The following is a 24,791-nucleotide window of genomic DNA, read 5'->3' as shown; positions in this document are numbered from 1 at the left end:
ATAGAACCGTTGATTGTCAGAGTTTTATTATAACCGTTTGGTCCTGAAACAACATCTTGTGTCATGCAGAGCAACACAGTCTTTATAATATCATTATAATCTTAATTTCCATAGATGTAAGGAGCAGACAAAAGTATGTGAAAGTGGGGTTACAATTGCTGCTGCATTCAGTAACTGTCAGAAAAAAAAACTAAATTCAATCTTATTCACCAGGGCGCATAAATGACTGCATAGTTTTAAGCACTGAGTTAAAATTAGATGAAATTACAAGAACAAAAATAAATATATCATAAATCTGGGCTGCTGTATGACACTGGAGCTGCTGAGATGTTTTAAGACCAGACTGGGTTCAACTAATGAATCATAATGCTCTGTACTGTTATGAAATCCCAATGGAAACAATGTGAACAAGTGTTTTTATTCATTGTTTATCTTAAATCTCTATTGCTATTTGCAGATAAACAAGATCATTTTGTCTTGAAAGTAATGAGATGTGCAACTTTTAGGGAATAAATTCACTTGAAAACTGATATTACAACATCCTGGATGCTTTTTTCAGTCGCTGCGTGTCAACTCTGGGATGTATTTATGAAATAATCATCTTATTTTATTATTAGCTTAAGTGCTTAAAAGGTGGATTTTGGACGAAACCTTGAAAGCATCATCCTTCTTCATTTCCTGGAAGGAGGAACCAGCCAATCACAGCGAAGGTCCTCTGGCAGAGGGAGCGAAGAAGAAGCGACCCGGCGGCCACGGCAGGCTATCAGTTACCTCTCAGCCACCGGGCTAATATGAGCCTTTAAATTGAGAGTTAAGACATTAAACCGGATGCCTCTATGATCCAGCTAACCTTACAGCGAGATATACAGTGTTCAGTTTGCACAAGGTAAGGCATTTCGGCAGTACTAAAACAGCTAGCATGACGTTAGCTTACCGTGCATAGCTGTCACGGTCACGTATGCAGAACTCCATTCAAAAATCTGTCAGTTTAAGGTTGACTTGCTGCTCAGTTAAAGTAGCTTAGCATAACTTAATCGCAATTTTTCTAAACATTTTATAAAACGTTAAGATGCACTTTCATGTCGGACATATAACAAAAAAACGTAAAAAGCTCATATAATTCTAACCTTATTAAATTGGAGGGCGGTGGCAGGGAACAGTAATGAACGGCTGCTGGTCAGGATTTGCACTTCTGGGGAAATATGCTGCATGGACTAGTTTTGTGTTCACCGAATGGTAGATTATGCACGGAAAAACCTTTAGCGAAATTTGACGATGCCCATATTGCACATATAGGCTAGGAATCATTAAATTGCTAGAATTTCAAATGAAGTTTGGTTTATCCCTGTAATCACTGCTACAGCGGTATCGGGGCTACTTCTGGCTAGCAGGCAGCTTAATGAAACGGGCCACGAGTACTTTCAGACTTATAAAAGATTTATTTATGAATATAGCCTTAGATAACACACTTTAAGTGGTGAGATGTCACCTGTTTGGTTAGCTAACAGCTAGGTACCTGTCAACACTGGAGCCAGCATGACAGTTTCTTTACATATTGAAGAAAGCCAGATAGAAATAACTTGAGACACAACGAAAGGGAAACAAGCCTCGTTAGGTGGATTAGTTCAAATATTCCCTGTAATGTGTATTTATGAATGGTTGGCTGTAAAATAGAAAGTATTTCTCCATGTGAGGGGAGATTAGCAAAGGATTAGGGCTCCACAAGGACAAATAGACGACAATCACGCGGCATTCCTTCTTCCGTCATACCGTTATCCCAAAACGCCAGACCCTTTTCCTCCAGAGCAGATTATAACTTTATCAAGTCACCCGTCTGTTAAGTTAGCTTTTATTTAGGTCATGTGGACACAAACACGAAACACAGCAGTCTGCAGTAGCCTGTGTTCATTCATACCTGTTCTAATGACCTATTTATGGAAATCGTGCCTTCTCTGCCCCGGGCGAAGTCTCCCAGGAGGCTCCTTCTCTCAGCCTGTAGTGCCTACAATAAGTCCTGTGTTACTGTTTATCATCAAAGTATAATACATAAAAGTAATGCTTTTTAAATAGCTTATTCTTTCTTCTGTAATAAATCACACATCGAGTTATTTAATTTATTCACATTGACTCATCATGTTGGAAACGTTGCATTAAAGGGGCATTATGTACTTTTGGAGAAGAAATTCAAACTCAGAATTTTAATATTCACAATATTAATGGGGTTATAATATAAACTCAAAAATCTGTATCCTTTCCATAATTGAATAAACAAGCTGTTCCCAGAGGAAAATAAGGTCCCAGAACACTGTTTGAAGCTGTTTGAAGTATGAAATTGTGTTGTCCTTTTTAAGGTCAGGTTGTTTATTCTGTTTATTCAGTCATGAAATCAATTCAGTCAATGAAAATCTATTTGTGTGAGTGTAGCAAAAAATAAAATGGGCCCCTAAGTCAGCGGTCCAATTCAGAATATTTGTTATGCTTTTGCAAACTGTAGTTCCTGTAATGACATTGAATGAACATGCCTGATCCAATGATTGTACATGAATTGAATATATGTGCTCAAAAAATAGTTTTACAACACTTACACATTTGTTTTTAGCATGGCATGTTTGAGAATCAGTCAGTATGTTGATATATTAATGTGAGATGAATAAACCCATGTATCTGATGTCGTAATCAGCCCAAAGCTGACAGATGCTGTTCCCACAAATTAGCAGATTGAATGCAAGGAGATCAAAACTGGTGCATTTCTTCCTTCTTTTTTTTTCTTGCCACCTTTGATCATAAACAAGTGCAGCATTACAGTTAGAGGCATGGTTTGGGTTAGAGTCTCCCAGTCTCAGTGGTGGAGGCAGGATTTGTACATAGTCTGAGTCAAGTCTGCCTGGGAGGCTCAACTCAAGGCACGTGTTTTCAACACGAGGAATTTACAGTTTGTCATAAAACTCACCAAGTATAAGACTGTGAAATTAGGTAATTTGTTTAGCGCTCACCAAAACTTAGGACTGAAACCTTGCTGAATCGGTCCTGCATTAGTATTCGTACTAGCTAGCTCACAAAACTGACTAAGTCTAACAGTAGTTGTCAATATGTCCAGACTTTTTGTGATTTTCACCGTTAATAGTTTTTCTGTGCTGAGGTGACAGCCAACGTTGGTGTTGGTGACGTATATTAAGCGAGACGATATACTTCACTGAGCAGTTTTGCATAAAACTACATGATATTTAACTGTCTTTACGACAAACTGTGACTTCATTGACTTGCAAAATTATCTTTAAGTTGACAAACATCACATGTGTGATTCATGGCACAAACAACAACAACAATCTGCGAATAGCAGAATGATAGCCAGTATAGGTCTTTCTCCAGGTGGTGGAGGTCTGGCAATGCAAGGCGAATTAGTGTATGAATGTTACTTTTTACAATTTCTGAACAAGCTGTGTGGTATTTATTTGATTTGGCTTGATTCAGTAAGAACTGATTGGTCAAACATCCATAAGGGAAGGCGAGGCAAGGCAGCTTTATTTGTATAGCGCAAGGTTCAAAGTTTCATGGTTGAAGTGCTTTAAAGTCATTTAAAGTTCAGCCACTCTATCGCTCAGATACACATCTAATACAGTTCTCAGATTGTTGGTTCTTAACAGATATGTAAAGCATATGCAACATGATTAACATTTTTTTTAAATATTTGGAGTGACAGATACACTGCTTATTTTCTGCTAATTTGCTCTGGTGTCAGCACCGACTTAAACTCAACTCTCTTACGACCTAATTTTGAACTAATGCTCATAATTCCTGTCATATTTGACACTTTGGCTTGTATTTATATGGTTTTGTGTGGGTTCAGTGTAGTCATCAGATCTGAGTGTCTGATTGTTGTTAAACCATCTGGTTGAGCTGTTATGAAAGGGCCTTTGAGGTGCTTGGCCTTGGCTGCTGTGATTACATGTCACACACCTTAGAAAGATAGTGTTATTTTTAACAATAGAGAGCTATTTTAAGTCTATCTTAAGAGTCTTGACAGAGAGAGTTTTTGTGGGAGTTGTTGCCCTCCATTTTGGCATGATTTTTTTGATTGGTAGATTTTTGACAAGCACGTTTGACTGAAGAAAAAAACAAAAAAAAAACGTTTGTGTTGAGCTGACACACAGGAGTCTTCAGAGTTTGCTTTAATGTTCCGGTCTAATAATATCCTTTTAAAATTATAATTTAAGTTTCTAAATATGGACCTGAGTAATATAATAAGTCTAAGCTGTTCCTTTAGATGGTTTTGCAAGTTGTCACAGTCCCATTGTGACGCTAGAATGAACAATTGTCTTGTTAAAGGGTAACTCCACCAATTTTACACATTAAAGTGTGTTTACAGGTATGGGGAGTGCTACTGCATATGTGAAAAAGTAGTATAAAGTCTTTTGTGGCTTCAGAGGAAACTGCATGTAATCTGATGAATTGCCTCCAGTGATGTCACTCAGTGGCTACGGTGCATTGTGGGTAATGTAGGCAGCAGGGTTTAAAAAAAGGTTATCTCTGGTTCTGCTGTATCGATTTTGATTATTTGTTTTTAATTAATGAGTCGACTGATTTTCAAAACCTGCTGCCTACATTTCCCACAAACTTTAACCACAGAGTGACATCACTGGAGGTAATTTATTAGATTACATGCAGCTTCCCGAGGAGTTGCAAAAGGCTTTTTATTACTATTTTCACATGTGCAGTGGTACTCCTCAAGACCTGTAAACACACTTTAAAATGTAAAATTGATGTAATTACCCTTTAAGTGTGTTTCAGTCACTATTGGTGAGGGTCTATGTGTAGTACAATTTCTCTTGGCAATGCAGTTTTATGTTTCAGTGGTATTTTTGAGACTTCCATCACTACCTTTGCGTTGTGTGATTGCACAAGCTATTATTGACAGATTAATCAACAATTAAAATAATTAGTTTCAGCTCTCAAACAGATCCATTTCTATGTTTTATCTTTTTTTATTATTATTATAAAAAACATGCTCTCTCAGTTCTTCAGAATCCGAAATATTTATTGATCCCCGAGAGGAAATTGGTACGCTACAGTTGCTCCTTCTACAAGTAATAAAATATTTTTTAAAAACTGTCAAAAAATGCTTGGATTAAACTATATGTGACAACTATATGTGTATTTTCATTTAGAAATAGAATTGCTACTAGTAATAGAGATGTATAAAGATTCGATCTAACCTTAAATACATGCTTACATGTACTTGATTCCCTCATTTTCTGCTTTTGTCTCTCAGCTGACAGCCTTTCAGCTACGTGCTGAATAGTGGCTAAAGTTAGATAAATATCTACACTTCATAAAACTTGGAGTACAAAAGCCTCACAGTGAAATGTTTGGAAAGGAAGACAAAAGACGGTGTGTCTCTCTTTCTCTCTGTCTCTAGTTTTAGTGGCTATAAAGAGGCTGTTGTCGTCTTCTGGTTCCTTTTCATACCGTCAGTCCTGAGTGATAAGTAAGAACAATTTGCATACATACAGGCAGGGCAGTTTATAAAGTCTGCACCATGATGACTGCAGTTAACTAATTAACCTAATAGCCCTGGATCGATCTTTTCAGCATGAGCTGCAGGGTGGCAGTTTGATCAGTGCAGACCTGTATTGGCAGGAGCCTGGGGGTCCTGAAGGTTTATGTGTAAAAACAAGTGCTTCTCCTTTATGGACCTGCTTCCTCCTGCCAGACTGCCCGATGGTTTGTGCAGCAGGTTCGGAGAATTTGGTATTTACATCAGCTTTTTTTTGGCTTCAGCAGGCGTGCCATCTGGGCCTGCAGCGTTTCCATCGTTGAGAAAAATAACAGCCTTTTTTGATGTCTTCTTTGTTGGGTTTATTTCAATCAAGAGCCTGACCAGATTTTTGTCTTGTTAAGTGTACTCCATGCAATATTTCTGTGTTGTATACAGTCCAGAACACACAGATGCTTTCATAGGATAGTTGATTGTAATCATACTGTCATTGCCACAGCTAGAGCTCCAACTAACAATTATTATCATCGTAGATTAATCTGCAAGTTATGTTCTCTATTAATCAATCAATCATTCATCTGAAAAACATCTGAATATTCTCCTTGTCTTCTATAACCTATATCATATTCTTAACTATTTTCTGACATCTCTGTTTTTGTGCCTTGTTGTTGGCAACAGTCGTGGCCAGAGGCATTATGTTTCCTCAAATTTTGTCCAAGCGCTCACTTGGACTCAATGATGAACAGATTAGATTTTGGTGGTAAAAGGTCATTGAGACCCACAAAACACATTTTTGGCCCTAACTGAAGATTTCATACGCTGACTATGACAACATTTCACACAAAACATCTAATAAAGGGCTCCAGACTAATTTTACACTCTAGTAGCACTGGTGCTCCCTATAGAAGATTTTAGGAACACCACTTAAATCGACATGCAACGCAACACATTCATATTTTTCCATCTTATCCCGTAGTACTGATAGGAAAATCCTTTGCTAATAAATAGACAATTTACAGAAATAAATAAAAGATGACGATTTTAAGAAATAAAATCAAAGAGGGCATATTTATTTTGGTTTAAGTTTCAGTTATTTATTTGCTAGTGAGACAGGTGCTCCTAGTTATAAAATGTAGACACAATGTTGCCAAAAATGGTTACAAATGCGATGATGACATTTTATATCCAAAAGGTCAAAGGTCGACTTTGCTGTGACATCTTTATGTGCTGCAGAAACACTTTTTTGTCCATTAGTCAACACCATGACTCATGAACAGAAGGGGACATTGTGACCATATTTCACATCTGAAGCTTCTTCGTGCTCCATCACAATCAGCTTTATTGGCTAAAACGTGAACACATACAAGGTATTTGTCTGGTTTTTGTTTCAGTCATTTAATTTACACACAAATAGACATATGGGACTCTAAAAACTTTGTTGAGCAGGAGGTAGCGGTACACGCTTCAGCGAGCTCCATGACCGTCTCAACCTTCGCCTTGAGTGCACGTTGTTTTTCAATAATTTCTTTACCTCATCTTTGTGCATGGAATGTGATATTTAGCCTCGTCAGACCGTTTGGGTGGTTTTATGAGAAGTTTACTGCTAGAACACTTTTTGGTATGGAAGGCCTTTAGGTGATATAATATAAAAATGCTCAATTACCAAATGACCTACGTGTTTAGCTGGCGGAGTGGAATATGCGTATGACTCTTGTGTGGGCGACAAGAATCATTTCACCACAGAGAACATTATTGGGTATTACAGACCCTGCACCCCTCTGTGAATGCACTCAAATTGAGCTGGTATTGATATTTGAAGCTGCCATTTTGCAAAACTATCTGAGAAAAAACCTGACTATTGAATTAAATAATGAATAAAATGGGGCCAACTTACAGTAACATATTTTACAGCTACAAATGCATGTAAGCATCATGAAGCTTACTTTTTGTTTTCGCAACAGGAGGCTGATAATTGGCTGAGAGACAATGGAAGCAAAGCTGCTTTTTCTTGCACTGGTGCAGCACTGGAGCCAGACTTTGATTCAGGGTGTTTTCTCATTAAAAGCAAGAAATAAAGCATAAAGAGTGAGTTTAAGGAAGCGTGGCATACGCTGCATGCGGAAAAGTTTCTTCTCAAAGATGCCCTCAGGTTGGGGATCTTATTATAGCAAACTGAAAATAGTCTTGATATGAACAAAGTGAAGTACTGTTTGTGGGTGGCTGCTTTGCATGCTGTCATTAAACTTTATAACTTGATAAAGTTTGAGGTTTTACAGGGGAAGTTCAGGGCAGCACTATTGATCTTTTTATGAATACATATACTTGATGTTCTGTCACAGCATTTCTAGATGAATCATGAAATCTGTCACGTGCGACTTAACATTTTCATTGGTCCCACCAGCCCTGAATGATTATGGAGGCCAATATTCAGCATTTTTCCATTATCGGTATCTGTGATTTTTCTGTCAGATTGCAGATGAAGTGGCTAGTTTTTCTATAATTACGTTCGATCCCCTTATTATTCAATTTCCTTTAATTTTTTAAGGTAATTCTGGTATTTTAAAAACACATTTTAGTGTAAATGATGAAAACTTCCCAACAATTTTGGTGCTTGTTTTTGCCATTGATAGGCTGAGGGTGTTATTCCAAATACAGAGACAGACCTTTTTGTTGAACAGTAAGATCCTTTTGTAGCCAGAAACGCAAGTTTTGCTGTGAAATCTCATTAAGTGAGTTGTTGCAGGAAGACAATGGTGGAAATATGAGTCAGTGATTTGGAGAGAGGAGTCCGGAGTTTACTTTGAGGATCTGCCAGCAAGAATTAATTTCCAAAGCCATGGCTGAATATCTGATTTTGAAAATCTAGACGAGGCAGCGACTGTACAACTCACCCTGCGAGATTTTAGAGAGAGACTTGTGTTTCTGTGAATATAGGGCCCAGACTTTTACATACCAGAATTCTCCTTTAATAACATGAAAACTGAGTTTGACAAAGAGAGCCGATGACTGTTTAATTGTAAGCCTAAACAACAAAAGCCCTGTGTTCACAGAGCTGCAGCATTAGCTGGGGTCACTGTGTGTTTTGTAATAACTGCAAAAAGGTCATCTGAGTTTTTAATCCTGTGCAAATCTGCTCACTTCGTAATGTCTAAAGTAAATAAATCCACAGCAAATTGCCTACCATATGCCCAACAGCATGCCCGATATTATTTATTTCTTTACTTTCAAGGATTCCCTGGATTACCTGTGTTTTAAGTCTAATAGAGGCTACAGCAGTTTTGGCCTGGTTTAAAGCAGCTGGACAACATGATTCCTTCTCTCCATGTTTTCTCCATCCCATCCTGTATGAGACATTTCAATATAGATCTGTGGACACTTTTTAGTGGAGTTTGTTGTGCATGTTGGGCTCTCTGGCCAGAGTCTGACCAGGACATTGGCTCCCTCTGACATGGACTCGGACGGGTAATCTGTGAGATCAGCAAAATGTAATCTTCTTTAGTCAACGACCCGCACAGCATTATTTGTGTGGCTGAGTAAGAGTCTGTGTATGTGTGCGTTTCTGTGTGTGTGTGTGTGTGTGTGTGTGTGTGTGTGTGTGTGTGTGTGTGTGTGTGTGTGTATACTGTAGCCACAGTTCAATAGAAATCCCTCTGTATATTGTAATTGCGAAGCATTAATTCCAAGCTTTTGAACATTACTGTAAGTCAGTATCTCCAGTTATGAAACAATGGTGAATATGGATGTAAATATAAATGTTTTTATTTGTGCACCTAAACCAAAGAGGTGTCCCTATTAAATATAGGGGTCAGGTCATTTATGTTTGCATGTACACAGAGCCTACAAGTGGCATTCTACTGTGATTTTTATACATGTGCGCTGGCGTTGCTGGTGGGTGGTGGTGAGCGGATGCCACCTGTACTCTCCCTGGTAAACACACAACCCCTTCAGCTAGCAGCTGTGTCTCTGAGCCAGGCAGAGCTGACTGACTGAGTGTCCTCAGGGGGGGCTGCCCCTCCATACACAACTGGCTTTGGCAACTGAAGGCATTTGCCACCAAGCTGCTTGTGGAGAGGCAGCCCACCCTTTGGATATGCAGCCTGTCCACTTTCTCTAGCCCAGAGACACTCCGGCAGCAAAGAGTGGCTCTGCAGGAGGAGTATAACCTAGGGAGAGCAGCAGCAGCTGACTGGTCAGGACTGCAACAGCTGAAGAGGTTGGTGTGTTTACTGGGGAAACTACAGGTCACAGTCTGTGTTAGCACCACTGCTAACTCCTGGAAGAGAAGCCAGAAAATGCAATGCTACCAAGGGGAGCAATCGCAGTCGTTGCGGTCTGCGTTGCTGCGACGTGCAGTTACATTTCTGGGGAGGTGCGGTTAGGCTTCAAAACTGAAACATAAATAAAGCTTAACACCTTGGAAACCAAAACTCTTCCTATTAGCTTGCAGATCAGGGTTGAGCACAATGATGGAGAGTACAAAAATGACTGTATTGTGCATTTGACTTTATGCATCAAAGGTAGTTCTGCCGCTCAGTCTCAGATGAAGAAACAGTGGATCTGCTCTGTTTTTAATTGAAAACATTAGCTTATCAAGAGTGTGAGAAATAACAGTTTGATGCTCATTCTTTCAGTTGCAGAGTTTTCTACCCGTATGCTGAATAGAGAGATGATTTTATCTAGAAGTTATAAGTTTTGGCAGAACACACAACTCATCTAACAGGATTAGCTGCACTTAACCACACCATGAAGAAGAACGTCTTGTGCTGATTAAAGTCTTGCTCAATATGCTGTTCAGTCGGTACTGTAGGCTCATTAGAAACCCCCCTCTAGAACTGCGGTACAATTGGTTTATATGGGACTTACAATGTAATCCTGGTCTTTGTTAACAGGAGGAGGAATAGGAAGAAGTCCTCCTCTTTGAGTCTGTGCTTCTTATTATGGATCGTCCTGATTATTTCAAAAGCATCTCAACCTTGGGAAAAAAACGTTGATTGTTGCTTTGTGTTTTGATAATAATTTTTGTATTTCAGAATTAAATGTACAGTACAGTACTATACAGCAAATATCCCTGACATTTTAATGGACGGTGAAACTTGCATTAGTAGACTAGTAAAAGTAAGAATACACACATTGTTTGACAAAATATTGTGTGTATAATAAGAGCCACTTGAAAGATATTTTAAATTGCAGCTGAAATGTGTGGCTCATTATCGCACAACCCTACGACATGATAGCCAGTCGCTAGACAAAAGTTAACAAATAGCATTCATTAAAAACGATATTCAACAAAACATGCTTGATTAGTACAACAGCAGTTATGTTGTCTGTCATGAGGTGTTCTTGTTCTGCTTCTTGTTCTGCTTCTTCTCCTGCTGCTGCTTCTTTTCGTTCTGTTTCTTCTTGTGCTGCTTCTTCTAATCGCAAACCAACTTTAAAGGTGCATACCACCAACTATTGTATTGGAGCCTTTGAAAAGTCAATGAAAGCAACTTCCTTTTGTGTTATGATCTCTGTCCAATAAATTAAGATAATATAAATTTTGTATTATATTATTAATGGATGCTTGTTTTTGTTTTTTTATAAAGCAATATTTGACACAAGTAATTTATGTGTAAATTAATTAATAGGTTTAACCGACTAGTATTTTTGACAACTAGCGAGGGTAGCAACTTTTAATTGAGTTGTCGACTATTTGCTCACATCCCTGATTTGATATGTGTAATATCCAGCCTATGTAAGACAAAAAGCTACCGACCCTGTTGGAGTAGCTTGTTGTGTTTAAGTTAATAGATTCGCTCGTGCTTTATTTATTTTCTTAGCTGCATCCTGTTATTAGTTTTCTACTGCAGAAACTGATACAATTGTTAATTGATACCTTCAGTCTTCTGAATAAATTTTAGACTTAAACATGAGTTCATATGCATCATTTGGCCCCTCAGCACTATTTCTGAAACCCTCTCATGTGTACTGACTTGATCTAGGCTGCTCCTTTGGTAAACAACAGGGCTGGGTTGTTGGAACAAAGTGTTTTCAGGTTGGCTGTTAAATTTGACTGCTGAGTTTTGCAACATTTGATCTGTAAGCCCTCAGCAACATTTAATAACATGTCATCTTCTTTAAATTATTTTTGACTCACTTTTCTCCTCTTTTATAACAGAGGTGAGCCATGGCTGAACCAAACCCCTCCCGTCCCCAAAGGAAGATGTCCACAGCTGGGGAGAGTGTGTACAAGGTGCTAGGTCTGGAGAAAGGAGCGACAGCTGAGGACATCAAGAAAGCATACAGGTAAGATGTCTGAACATTTAGTAATCTGAATTATTACCCTGATTAAGCTGCCTCAACTGTCTCCACAGAAAGGATTAGTTTCTCCAGAGTAGGCAGGCGTACCACGTTGTAATTATTACTTTAGGTATTTCCTCAATCCTTTGCTTTAATTTGAGTAATCCTGTTCCTGATTCTGTTGGTGCATTCCCCCTCATAAGTGGTCAGATTACTCGTGGGCTGTTCAGAGACATTGCTCAACTAGTCATGTTGTTAAAGAGTATATTTCTGTTTGTGCAAGTGGAGACAATTTGTTTTGAAAGCAGATGCTAACAAGCAACTAATGATCATTTCCATTATTTATTCTTTTGAAATGACTTATCAAAATAAATAGTATTTCAATTTAGATAGTACTAGTTTATAAAGTCATCACATCTTCTCATAATCCAAACTGACATGTTCGACCAAAAGTCGAAAACATAATGGCATTATATTTACAATAGAGCTGCGATGATTAAGTCATTTATTGTTTATCAAAATTTTCCCAAAGCTGCTGCCAGAGTCCTCAGTAGCATTAAGAAGGTGCAGCACATTACATCAGTCCTTTTAAATCACTGCACTGGCTTCCAAACTTATTACTGACCCATAAAGCACTAAATGGTCACAGGCCTGAATACATCTTTGTTTTACTTGGATGTCGCAAAGCTTCAAACCCCTCAGGTCATCTGGGACAGGTTTACTCAATGTTTCCTGGATCAAAATCAAGCAAGGTGGAACAGCTTGTAGTTTCTCTGCTGTCCACCTGTGCAACAAGCTTCCTGAGGTCTGCCAAAACTGTCAGCTCATTTAAATCAGGCCTTAAAACACTACTGTTTACTGTGGCTTTCCAATAAGCTGGATACATGACTCTTTTTAAACCTACTACTTACTTATTTGCTTGCTTTTTTTATTGTCTTTTTAAATGTCATTTAAATTTTTTCTTAATGTCTTAGTTTTAATGCATTTCTAAGTCTCTGTAAAGCATTTTGCTACCTGGAATCTCTGTTTTATTTTTATCCGTTTGCCGATTTAAAATAAACACATTTAAAAATTGTGCTGCTCTGCTCTGATGCAACGTGCAATCTGTTCAATATTTGCCTCCAAAATGTAGTGGAGTGGAAGTTTAAAGTAGCAGAAAATTAAAACACTCAAGTACCTCAAGTACAAGTACCTCAAAATTGTACCTAATTACAGTACTTGCATTCGTCGCTGACTCTTATTGAAACATTTAATTTTCGGTCAGTCAGCTAATAGGTTACTCAACCAGTTGTTTCAGTTCAACATTAACTTCTTGTCATGAGAGCTATAACTGATAAAGAGTTATATAGTTGTCCATATAAACTGTATAAACTTGATATCATGAGTCTGAATCTGGTGAACTCTGACACTCTCTTTTTAATGACAGAAAAAATGACCTGATCTTCACTTGATCTTTTTCTACATGCTCCTCTGCTTCACATCGTTTGATTTGATTTCCTGTATGCTCTTCTCTCCTGTCAGGAAACTAGCATTGAAGTACCACCCAGATAAAAACCCAGACAACCCTGAGGCAGCAGAGAAGTTTAAGGAGATTAACAACGCCAACTCTATTTTAAATGATGAGACCAAGAGGAAGATCTACGATGAGTATGGCTCCATGGGCCTTTACGTCTCTGAACAGTTTGGAGAGGAGAGCGTCAAATATTACTTCCTCATGTCCAAATGGTGGTTTAAGGTGGGTGCTTTCAGTTTATATGGATTTTAAAAGTGATAGTTTGTGCTACATTTCACTATTGTGAGGTCTTCCTTCAGTAAAGTCCTTTTGGTTGAGGATTTTTTTGTTGTGTACTGCTGGTGTAATATTAATCAGTTGTACAGCAGAAAATGTTGGCTGTTTTTTTTACAGTTCACATGCAAAATTAAAACACTTCACACAACTTTTCTCAAGTACACCACCACATTTTTTTCACCACACATTCCTCATAGTATGTTTGTTCATAGTATTTTCTGTAACTGTGTCATCTGCACACAAAAGAGTGAAACATTCCCTATTGGCACTTGTGTCAGAGTCAGATTTGAAAAAACTGACTCCTTGGCTGAACTTCTCTCTGATCATAAATTGTCATAAATCATAAAGAACCTTCCACTTTTTCCTGATGGCTCTCACACATCCACGAGTCCTAAATATACCAGGACAATTGACTGAACAAAACTACATGAACTGTTCATAATTTGGTTGTAAACACACATCATCGTAAGATTGTTTCTGTTTTTCTTCCTGCAGGGTCTGGTACTGTGCTGTACGTTGTTCACCTGCTGCTGCTGTTGCTGCTGCTGTTGTTTTTGCTATGGGAAATGTAAACCACCTGACGATGATGAACACTACCAGTATGTCGACCCTGAAGACCTGGAGGCTCAAATCAGAGCAGAGCAGGACGGAGGTGAGAGGGTGTTTCGTATAGTTGGGGTTTAGGCTCTGCTAACACTTTAACTGCTAATAATAATAATAACCAAAATACAGTGTGAGGAGAACACAGAAAGTTACATTTTTCAGTTTTGAATATCCCTAGTGTTTCTCCAGCTCAAGTAAAAAAGGACACCACTGTAGACTCCTTTTGTGCCTGAAGGAAGCAAGACTTAAGTTATGAAAGACAAACATTATAAGTAAACCCAACAGCCAAAGTAATGGTTAGATTTTGGTCCGTCTGTTGTTCTGGAGTATTTCGTGTATCTAGAAAGAACAGTACACATTCATTTTCTCAGTACTGTTACTGCACCAGTGATTTTATTGAACATGCTCTCACGCTGCAGGATGTCATGTTTTCATGCTCCAAACCAACAGGTTACACAGTAATCATAGGCCAGCCCACATCTAATGTGGGTCCAGAAAGCCCAGAAGGCCAGAGTCAGCCCATCCCCCTGCCAATGCCAATGCCCATGCCTCCAGCTGAGCACCAGTCTCCGACCAGTCCGGCCGGGGAAGAAAACCCCGGAGAAACCTTACCAGAGTCGAAATGACTCGTAAGAGCCGCCTCGTCTAATTTATGTATCATGTCGTCCGTTCATCCATTTTGTCTCGTGTGAGAAGTCGTCTTGATCCTTCCTGTAGCTCGTACATGCTTATCAGCTGCCTGCCTCGCTCATCACTGCTGCTTTACTCATCCATAACAAACCGCACATGCTGTCCAGTACTCACCGCCCTGCATTTTGACAGCAACACTCATCATGCCACTCAAGTCGTCTTGAACTTGCATGCTGTCCATACGCTTTGTCATCAGTGTTGAATTAAGTCACTGAACCATTGTGCTTGAAATGCCGTCAGAAAATAAGCATGGCTGAATTAATCACTGTAGCATCAATGTTTAATATTGTACTGTTGTGTGTATCTTAAGGCATCATGTTGTCTGTACCTGTGTCTGATACTTGGATCATATGTTGTGACAGACGGGAAAATCTGAACTTTCAGAAAACTGAAGAAGCCATTCAAATGGCACATGGCATTAAGAGTTATTTTATATATATTATTAGGAGATATTTGTTCAAAGTTGTTTGCACAGCATGTTATGGTTGTCACGATACCAGAATTTTAAACTTTAATGCAATTCTGGTTCTGGATACTTAATACCTCTCTCGATACCACGGGGGGGAAAATGGCACAGAAATTTTTTTTTTCTTTTTTTTTTAAATTTACAACCTGCTCACAGTGCTGATACATAAAAATCACTGATGTTTGTTGTTTTTTCTTTTGTATTTTAGATAGTTTTGATACTTTTTTTGTTGGAAGTAGCAAAATACAATTTTTAAAATAACAAAATCCCATCCCACATGAAACCATTACATCATTACAATAATCGATAAATGATCTATAAGCACACAAAGAATACAAATGAGGTAAGTAAGGAGGAAAAAGGAAAAAAAGGGGGGTTATATATACACACACACACACACACACATTTAAGCCTCTGTACCTTTGACACTATGGAGTTTTGTATCTTTTTGAATATGTGGTATCGAAAAATTATTGAAGTATCGATACTTCGACAACCTTACAGCATGTTCACATCTTGTTAAATACAAAATGGTTGGTTGTTTAATTTGCAACTAAATACAACAGACCATCTGTGCCTTTTTGATAATTGGATTATAATGTTCCCCTGTATGAGAATAATGGTTTAGTAACAGTAAAGATAGTAACAGGAGAAATTCAATTTAAACTAACTTAAACATTTTATGATATGGAAGTAACGTGGTTACCCTCCTCTCCTCCAACAGGGAAGTGACGGAGTGGATGAGCCTCAACTAGCGAAAGCAGGTAGGTTAGATACTGTGCATGTTATTTTATTAGTCCATATGCACGCTAAAGCATCAAACAGACAGAAGAAGCTCTATTCAAGGTGCACTATGTAGTTTTGGAAAATAAATTCAAACTTACATTTTATTTAAGGTAATAATACAAACTCAGAATTATTTACTTGATGAATGTCTTTCAATAACTTCGTAAACAAGCTGTCCTCAGACTGGAATAAGATCCCCAGAACAGCTTGTTTATTCAGTCAAGAATAAAAAGATTTCTCCTATGATTAAAATTTCTTACCCAAAACTACATAGTGCGCCTTTAATTATACATGTGGGTCATTCCCACAGGGACAAATTTCAACCTAATCCAGTGAAAAAATAAAGTTTAGAATACACATACAAAGAATCACAAAAATGATAAAAGGGCAAAACTTAAAAAAATCATAACTTATCTCAAGTAGAGCTTTAGGAATTTGCAAGCAAATAGTAGCTTTTACGTGTAATTTTCTCGAGAAAATCCTGGACATGAAGTGTGAAAAGTTCTGAAATCTGTGTTAGTTGGCATGGAATGACCCATTTCCAGTCACTGCCAGCCTCTTCGTGTCACAACAGCAACTGTATCTGATTATCTCAGTTTGACCTCCACTTTTCTCCCTCTGCAGCCTTTCGAGCCCCTAATATGACCCAGCCAAAATCGACTGCAGCCAGCAAGACAGAGATCAACCAGCCCAAAGCTACCAGCCGGCCCAGGCCCACACCTCAACCCTGACCTCTTACACTACCTGATCTACCCGCTGGAAAACGCCTGTAAGGTGGGCCTCTCCATGGAACTCAAGTTATGGAGGAGTGTTCATGCAAATTAAACTAAAACACTACGATTTCTCACTGAGAACTTCAGTTCCCGTTAGCCTAGCCTGGGCTAGATGTGATCTTACTAGCAGTTTAGTCATCCAGGGCTCGGCTTGCCTGGACTCCTCGCTAATCTGTTCTTGTCATCCCATTACAACCAGTAAGGATGTGACACTGGGCAGGAAGAACTGGCTGATATGAGGGCAAAAAAAAAAAAAAACACATGGAAAGGTGTTCCTTTTTATTAATCCGCTATCCAGACCAGGATTGGACTGATCTTTTTTTTTATTTTCTCTCCTCCCAGTCGCCTCCATTTTGGACTCCACTGGTCACCAATAGGAGCCCTTGTTTTTTTTTTTGTTTTTTTTTTACATTTCTCCCCCTTTTAAACTTGTTTTTGAAAGAAAACCAACAAGGGTTTTTGGTAAAATAACTCCAGTATGGAATTGGATGCCACTTGTGATGTGTACACATCATCAGACTCCAGCAGCAGCCTGACGATGTGGGTGAGGAGGACTTTTTTTTTTATCCTCTCCCTCCTCCTTCAGTCTGGTTTCACCATTCAGCTAAATGTTGCATTGCTACCCTCTAACGTTCATCCTTTGAAATATGCTCTTGATGCCAAGTATGAAGGTAAAATGAGGTTTGAAAGGAGGCAGGAGGACTGAGCTTTTCACGTGAACGCACAAATGTGAAAGGGGAGGTAGCAGAGCGAACAGAAGAGATGTGACACATTATGATGTCAAATGTCTGAGCCAAAACCTGGAGTCGAGGCTTCCCAGCATGCATGCATTTTCCTTCCGGATGCATGCACCTCCTACTGTACAGCACTGGAGTCCAGTACCACAAAACATGAACGCGCTGCCTAGCCTAACCTTACAGACTCTGGTTATACACACTACAGTATATCCAAACATACACTTGTACCAGCCCGTGTGTCATCGTGTGCCACCCTCTGCTAGAAAATACAACCCCCAGCATAATCTACTAACTCAAACAGACAATGACTGATGCCATACCATGGAAAAGAAACGCAGCATTTAAGTGTTACCTGCAAAAGAATTGTTTTTAATTATGTTTGGTTGAATCTGCATCATTTAAATCCTTCTCGTGTTGCAGTTAGACCAAAAGCAACAGCTCCATGTAGCGTGCTAACACATGATGACTCTGTTTGAAGTCTAGAAATGCAGTTTGCTCCGTAAGCCACAGTTCAGTTTGTCAAAGTTGTTTTGTATAATATGCATTTGGGTCTATGCACCTTGTGAAGCGGGTCTGTTGCCAGTTCATATGGTCTTTTTTTGTTTTTGTTAAAGGAACAGTTCACCCATAAAATGAAAATTCAGCCATTATCTACTCACCCTCATGCCGATGGAAAGTTTGATGAAGTTTCGTAGTCCATGAAAATATTTTGCGTTGTAGCGTTCTCCTAAACAAATGAGTTGAATATGCTGAGAAGAAAAAAAACATAAAAATGGTTCCATACAGCTCGTCTGGTGGATCAAAGTCTCTGGAAGCCGCGAGATCCCAAATTAATTTGAAAAGACGTTATTTTTAGTTTCTGGAGGCTCCGAGTAAGATTTTGTCTTTTTTAACATGTTTGTTTTGCGCTTTGGTTCTTTTTTTTGTTTGTTTGTTTTTTTCTGTGGAGCTCCAGAAATGTTTTGTGGACTACAAAACTCCACCAACTTTCCACCGGCATTTAGGACTCAGGGCTGCTGGGGTTTTTTATGTTTTGTTTTACTGTAGAGCACCAGAAATGTCTTGTGGACTACGAAACTTCACCCTTCACCCGACTTTCCATCGGCATGGGGGTGAGTAGATAATAACTACATTTTTTTTTTGCCGTACCTGTTCCTTTAAGCCTAAGTTCAGGGTGTAAAACTTTTCTTGTACCTCTAACTTCCAGAACTGCAGTAACCACCAACTTTAAAGTTACTTGATAATCTTTAAACTCAGGTCCAGATTCACTAAGACTGCATTGCAAGGCCAATCTTCTGATTTTATGGCACTTCACTTACTTTTCTACTTTTCATTGAAGTCACATCAGGTTTTCTCAGTTAATTTGTGGCCCTTGAAAAGAGCACAGAGAGATCAATCAGGCCCTTTTTACTGCAAATTTCAGGCACTGTAATTTTAGTTGGAGGACTAATCCTTGAAAGGAGAGTCCTTCATCTCCGCACTGTTGTGTCTTGAGTTTCTGAGACAGAAAACCCTCTCACCCTGCTCCCTGACTTGATGGTGACAGTGATGTGCCTTGAACAATAATTGCAGCACAGACAACTCCTGATATTACATTTTGATGTAAAATGTAAGTGCGCAAGAGTATTTTGTGGCTGCAGGTGTCTTGTTAAACATAGAGAACCAGACACAAGTACATGACAGGTTTTATTCATTGGTTCCACTCTCATTTTCTCACTTTGGTCATTTTGTTATTGCTCTTCCCTGTGCAAACATTTAGTGAATCTGGATCAGTGTTGTTTTCAGCTGCACACAACTGCATATAGAGACCACATCGAGAAGTCTTTTGAGATGATCATGACGTTTGCAAAAAGTTTGAAACAAATGCGCATTTTTGCTTTTAAGTCTCTTTTTATTTTTTCCTCACTTTTCTTTGATATTTCCCTTTCACCCATCAAAGCAGTGTTTGCATCACCATCTTTGTCAGAAAACAGTTAAAAATGGCTTTCATAGTTTCCCAGAGCCCAAGGTGACCTTCTCGAATGTCTGTTTATGTCCTACAAACTCAACAAAATGCAATGAGATTCAGTTTTTTCTGTGATGTAAGACAGAGAAAGGCTAATGTGAGAGACTGGAAACAGAAGGTTTGGAATTTTTGCTTGATATGTCCTACAGCTGTAACTATTGAGTATTTTAATGATCAATTATCAGTTTGAGTCATTTTTTTTAAGTAAAAAGGTCAACACTTTCTGATCCTATCTTCTTAAATATGAATACTTTCTGCTTTTATTTACTCCTCTATGACCGTGAACTGAATATCTTTGGGTTGTGGACAAAAACTAATGTGAAGATGTCATCCTGGGCTTTTGGAAACACTGATCGACATTTTATAGACCAAACAACTAATCGATTAATCAAGAAAAAATCAATAGTTGCAGCCCTGTGAGTGACTGGAATGATTAATCTATAAACATTCTGCTGTTAGATTAATAGACTAATCATTACATTTTACACTGAGCCACTTGAGGTCCCTTGTTGGGTTAGATTGTGACGGCTGTTCAGGATTTAAGTTGGTGCAGCACAGTACTGAATTTTGTGGCTATTGATCTGCATGTGGGGATATTAACAGGAGTGATCGGCTGTGTTGAGACTCTTTCTTATGAGAAATGTTTTCCCCTAATTGGTTATCTGCTCTAATTCATAATGTCTATGTTCCATGTAAAGTCAGAACCTCTGTGTAGTCCAGCTCAAAATGAATATACTGTTACCATGCCAACAGTCAATATCATGTGACTGTAGTCAGTACATATTGTAAAATCAAAGCTACTGTAAGTGCAGCTTCCCTCTCAAGTTGTCATGTTTAATGACTAACTCCACTGGGGCTTTGATAGATTAAACACACTTAACTTCTGGAACATAACGATAATTAATCTTGTAACGTGATTTTGGAGAGCATTTGTACCACTTTAACATACCTTTTTTATTAATGTCTTGTCGTCAACACCTCTAATTTGTTGACTTGTCTGAAACGCACCATAACTACAGTTTAAAACGGTTGAGCCAAATCTGCCAATCCCAGGGTTGTAAAACACCATTAAAGGAATAGTTTGACATTGTGGGAAATATACTGACTGCTTCACTGTTTCTGGCTCTGGGGCAGTCTCACTACAGAAAACCACAGCTTGTTTTACTTACACTTTTAAATTTTCTAGTGATTGAACGAACAGGTTAAAACATGTTAAAGGACCTATAAGGACAACTACTGGAGCTTTAGGTCTGTGGTAACCTGACCTCCCAACCCAAGGTGTCGGGATTTGATGAGAGCTTTGGAGGTACTGGTGGGTAGATTTTGTTACCTCCACATAGAGCCAAGCTAGCTGTTTCCCCCTCTTTCCAGTCTTTGTGCTAAGCTAAGCTAACCATCTGCTGGCTGTAGAGTGGTATTGATTTTCCAAACCAGTTCCTTTGTTTATCTCCCCAAATAAATGAAGGCCATAGTGTCTTTGTATCATGCTGAGGCTTAAAAGACACAAGACTACAATTAAACTCATCTTTCAGCTGCCATACACTAATGTAGACTACACTACATGTAGGACCAGCAACCAAACTCTGTTCATAAAACCAGCTCAAGACAAATATCTCCATCCCTTTTTTTCTTTTGGCTCCGTCTTTGATGGTTTACGTTTCAGTTTTTCTCTGGTCATCCTTTCATTTCAAAGTTTTCAACCATGAAGAGGCAAAACCTGCAATTTCATAATTCCCATAACATTTCAGGAGTTATTATTTCTTTGTCTTTCTTCAGATCTTCTCAAATCAAACTCACTGACGTGTAAAAGCCATGGAGCACTGAGAGAAGACATTATTTATTATTTTTGTAATTGTTGTAAATAACTCATAAAACCGCAAAATAACTGACTAAATTCCTTATCGTTAATGGACATGTTTTATGAAGTAAAGTCTGTTTTAACAGTGTACATACATTTTTGATTTCTTTTTTATTTGTCACATAGAAATACCGTCATTTGAATTTAATAATACTAATTAAAGAAAAGCGTTGGTGGTGTGTTGTTGGTCAACTTGGGTTTTAAATGATTAACGCAGACTCTGACTCATTCTTCCGAGGACAGATGGATGATTTGGTGTCTGTGTTCAGTTAAACTCAGTCGACCAGTGCGACAATCTACCAAAATTGCTGTATTTCTCTGAAGAGTGTCGAGAAAATAATAAATTGAGCGTAAGAATAGAACTTGATGAAGACATTTTATCAATGTAGATGAAGTTGTTTTTTTTGGGTTGGGGGGCGTGTCACTCTCTGTCGTGGTTCCCTGTGGATGATCTGTAAATGAGTTATTATGAAATTCAACCAAATAAAAAAGGGGGATTTTATAACTTCCTGTCTGTTAGTTTGTTTTTTGTTTGCACTACATTAAAAGGGGCACTGTGTAGTTTTAGAGGAGAAATTCAAACTCAGAATTGTAATATTTACAATATTAATGAGGTAATAATACAAACTCAGACATGTATTTTTTCCATAAGTGAATAAACAAGCTGTTCTCAAAGGAAACTAAGGTCCCCAGAACACTGTTTGAAGCTAAAAAAGGTGGCAGGGTCCGCCACATATAAACAAAGTAAAACAGTATGAAATCATGTTGTCCTTTTAAGGTCAGTTTGTTTATTCAGTCATAAATATGAAGAGTCTGATTATTTAGTTTGTTTAGGTATAAAAAATATCAATCAATGAAGATTTTACTCTTCTGAATACATTTCTTCCCCAAAACTACATGGTCGACTACAATAACAGCTTTTTTAAAAAAAATTTATAGCATTGACTTTGTGTAATAAAGAACATGTTTGGTGTAACTCTATATTGTTGTTGTCTGTAGATTTCAAGAAAAGACTGTAACCAGGTATGAGTTAGCTGGTGTGCCCTTTAACTTTCTGTTACCACATTTCTTCCTGCTGAGGATCCAAATCATTAAAAACAGCTTGGAAATGTATTGTTACACTTAAAACAGTGCTTACTCAGCAACTTCCTAAAGCAGCTGGTCACTGTAGTTTTTACCAAATGTCACTCCAACAGGAGGAAATAGTGCATCGGCTGGGGACTATTTTCAGCGGAGGATTAATCCACATTTAGTGGGTTAGGGTTAGGCCTACTCTTCCCATCTCTTTTAAATCTACTTGCCAAACAAACATGATTTTGCTGCAGGTGTCCAACATTTTTCACAGAAATATAGCTTCATTAAAAAATACAGTGCAAAAAGATGCTTATTCTGCAGAAATAAACCCAAAATTGACATAACCATAATTGTCTTCTACACAAAATAGTAACATGAACACAACTACTGACGCACTAGGACGCCTTTTGATTGGAAGTCTGTAGGGCTGCAAAATTAATCACAATGTTATCAAAATTGCAAAACCGGCAAGTTCAATGTTTTTTGATAAAATGCGGGACAAATGAGTGTTATAATGAAGCACTGTAGTGCTGCAGAGATGTCCTGGACTACAAATCTTGATCTCCAGATGTAAGAAAAACATGTTTGTCAGGCACAGACCCCTACAAAGGTCACATCATCATGATTTTGATATTTTAACCAGTAAAAATTATCGTGCAGACCTGGAAGTCGGGAATAAAATTTCTCAGGCTTTGTTACACAATAATACTTGTTGGTTGGATCAATTCATCATTGACAGTAAGAAAAATATTCTATACTACTATATTATCACCTTTTAAGATGTACAGCCATCCTGCTCTATAAGTATTTGTGGTAGTGGAGAGGCATGAATATTGAATAAAGCTGTGTGTTGGTATGTTTAGCTTACTCTGCAGCAGCCCTCCACTCCCGAGCCTATAAATAGTGAAGTAATCCCATTAATAGCTTAGTCTACTTAGCCGACTCCATTCTCTTGATTGGCAAATACCTCGTGTGTGTTTGGTCGCCCGGATCTGACCTCACTGTTACCGGTGCATGTTCTCCTATCAGGGAGCAGACAGAGGTCAGAGGTCAGGGACAGGAGGAGAGAGTCACTGGGCCATGATTACTGAAGGGTTGGACTGATGTTTGATTTAAAATGGGATCTGGTTTAGTCTGATAGGAGGAGTTTAAATCAGTTTGATTAAACATTTATCGTGTAATTGAATGCTAAATTTACAACATTTGTCGAGGTCGACCTCAGTCTGACTTTTTAATACACATTAGATGTTTTAATGAGATTACATTTCATTACTTTCATTTATTTCTGCACTGAATCTTCTAAAAGTGCTTCTTTTCATTAGCTCACTTATCCAGGTTGTGTATTTGGTTCAATCACTTTCTTTGTCAGTTTCTCAGCAAACTTGGAATTTGGTGTAAAGTTGAAAGTTTGGCCACAAGCTGAAAAAAAAAGGATTAGTTTTTGGTTTTGCTCCAAGAATTTTAGAATTAAGACTAAGATACTGATCCAGATTGAAACTTATTTTCCTTTTATAAAAAAAAACCCCTATTGTTTAAGCTCATTTACTTTGCATAATAAGTAGGTGGTCTTATTATTTATTTATTTAATTTATTGATCAGGATATATTGAGGTCATCAGTCCACATTCCTCCAAAGCAACAACACTACAATTGTTTTACTTTATAAGGTTTATTGTAAATGTATTATATATATTTTTGCTAAGATTTCTCACATTTATTATTTAACTATATTAAAGTTTATGTTTCGTTCTCATTTACTGAATGAGCTCTAAACAAATCCACCATGGGTGGTTTTTGTCTATAATTGTAGAACAAAAGCACCTCCTCGGATCTTTAAAATCCCCAAATCATCTTCAAAAATACAGAACACATGACCTCAGTACTCTCCAGCCCACTAGTGATGAATTTAGTAACAAGTCTATGCCTTCAAATACAAGTCAACGCTGATTTCACGTTCACATTCGACACACAGAATCACTAGATACAATCTTTCTCCATAGTAGTTGAACGCTTCCTCTGAGCTGTGTTTGTTTTGAGACAACTAAAGCGAGCTGTACATTAGGATCTGGTTACTAGCAGGATCTCTTTCTCTGTTTTATTTTCACACTGCCTCTTCTGGCCTGATGACTCAATCAGATACACTCCACATTTTATACTTAGAACATCCCGGTGGGTGTTACATTTTTAAAAAGAGACATATACATTTCATGAATCAAGCCCCAATCTCTATTAATAAGT

The 24,791-nt window shown here is 38.1% G+C and overlaps 1 protein-coding gene across 4 annotated transcripts; it reads left to right on the top strand.

Moving 5' to 3' along the window:
* The first annotated feature begins 776 nt into the window (after positions 1 to 776).
* On the top strand, positions 777 to 21,985 carry dnajc5ga (DnaJ (Hsp40) homolog, subfamily C, member 5 gamma a). 4 transcript variants are annotated; one of them, XM_073492714.1, is made up of 7 exons: positions 777 to 886; positions 11,652 to 11,779; positions 13,295 to 13,508; positions 14,058 to 14,214; positions 14,616 to 14,794; positions 16,046 to 16,085; positions 16,732 to 16,803. In XM_073492714.1, the coding sequence occupies exons 2-5, from the start codon at positions 11,661 to 11,663 to the stop codon at positions 14,789 to 14,791; spliced, it is 666 nt and encodes a 221-aa protein (XP_073348815.1). In that variant the 5' UTR covers positions 777 to 886; positions 11,652 to 11,660; the 3' UTR covers positions 14,792 to 14,794; positions 16,046 to 16,085; positions 16,732 to 16,803. The 4 variants fall into 4 exon arrangements, with proteins under 4 accessions (XP_073348815.1, XP_073348816.1, XP_073348818.1 ...); XM_073492715.1 differs by lacking the exon at positions 16,046 to 16,085 and having other exon boundaries at positions 16,732 to 16,821; XM_073492717.1 differs by lacking the exon at positions 14,616 to 14,794.
* The last annotated feature ends 2,806 nt before the right edge of the window (positions 21,986 to 24,791 follow it).

The sequence above is a fragment of the Pagrus major genome, chromosome 22, assembly GCF_040436345.1.
Source record: "Pagrus major chromosome 22, Pma_NU_1.0".
Taxonomy (NCBI): Eukaryota; Metazoa; Chordata; class Actinopteri; order Spariformes; family Sparidae; genus Pagrus; species Pagrus major.
The sequence above is the reverse complement of the archived record's forward strand: the minus strand, read 5'-3'. Positions and strand labels throughout refer to the sequence as shown.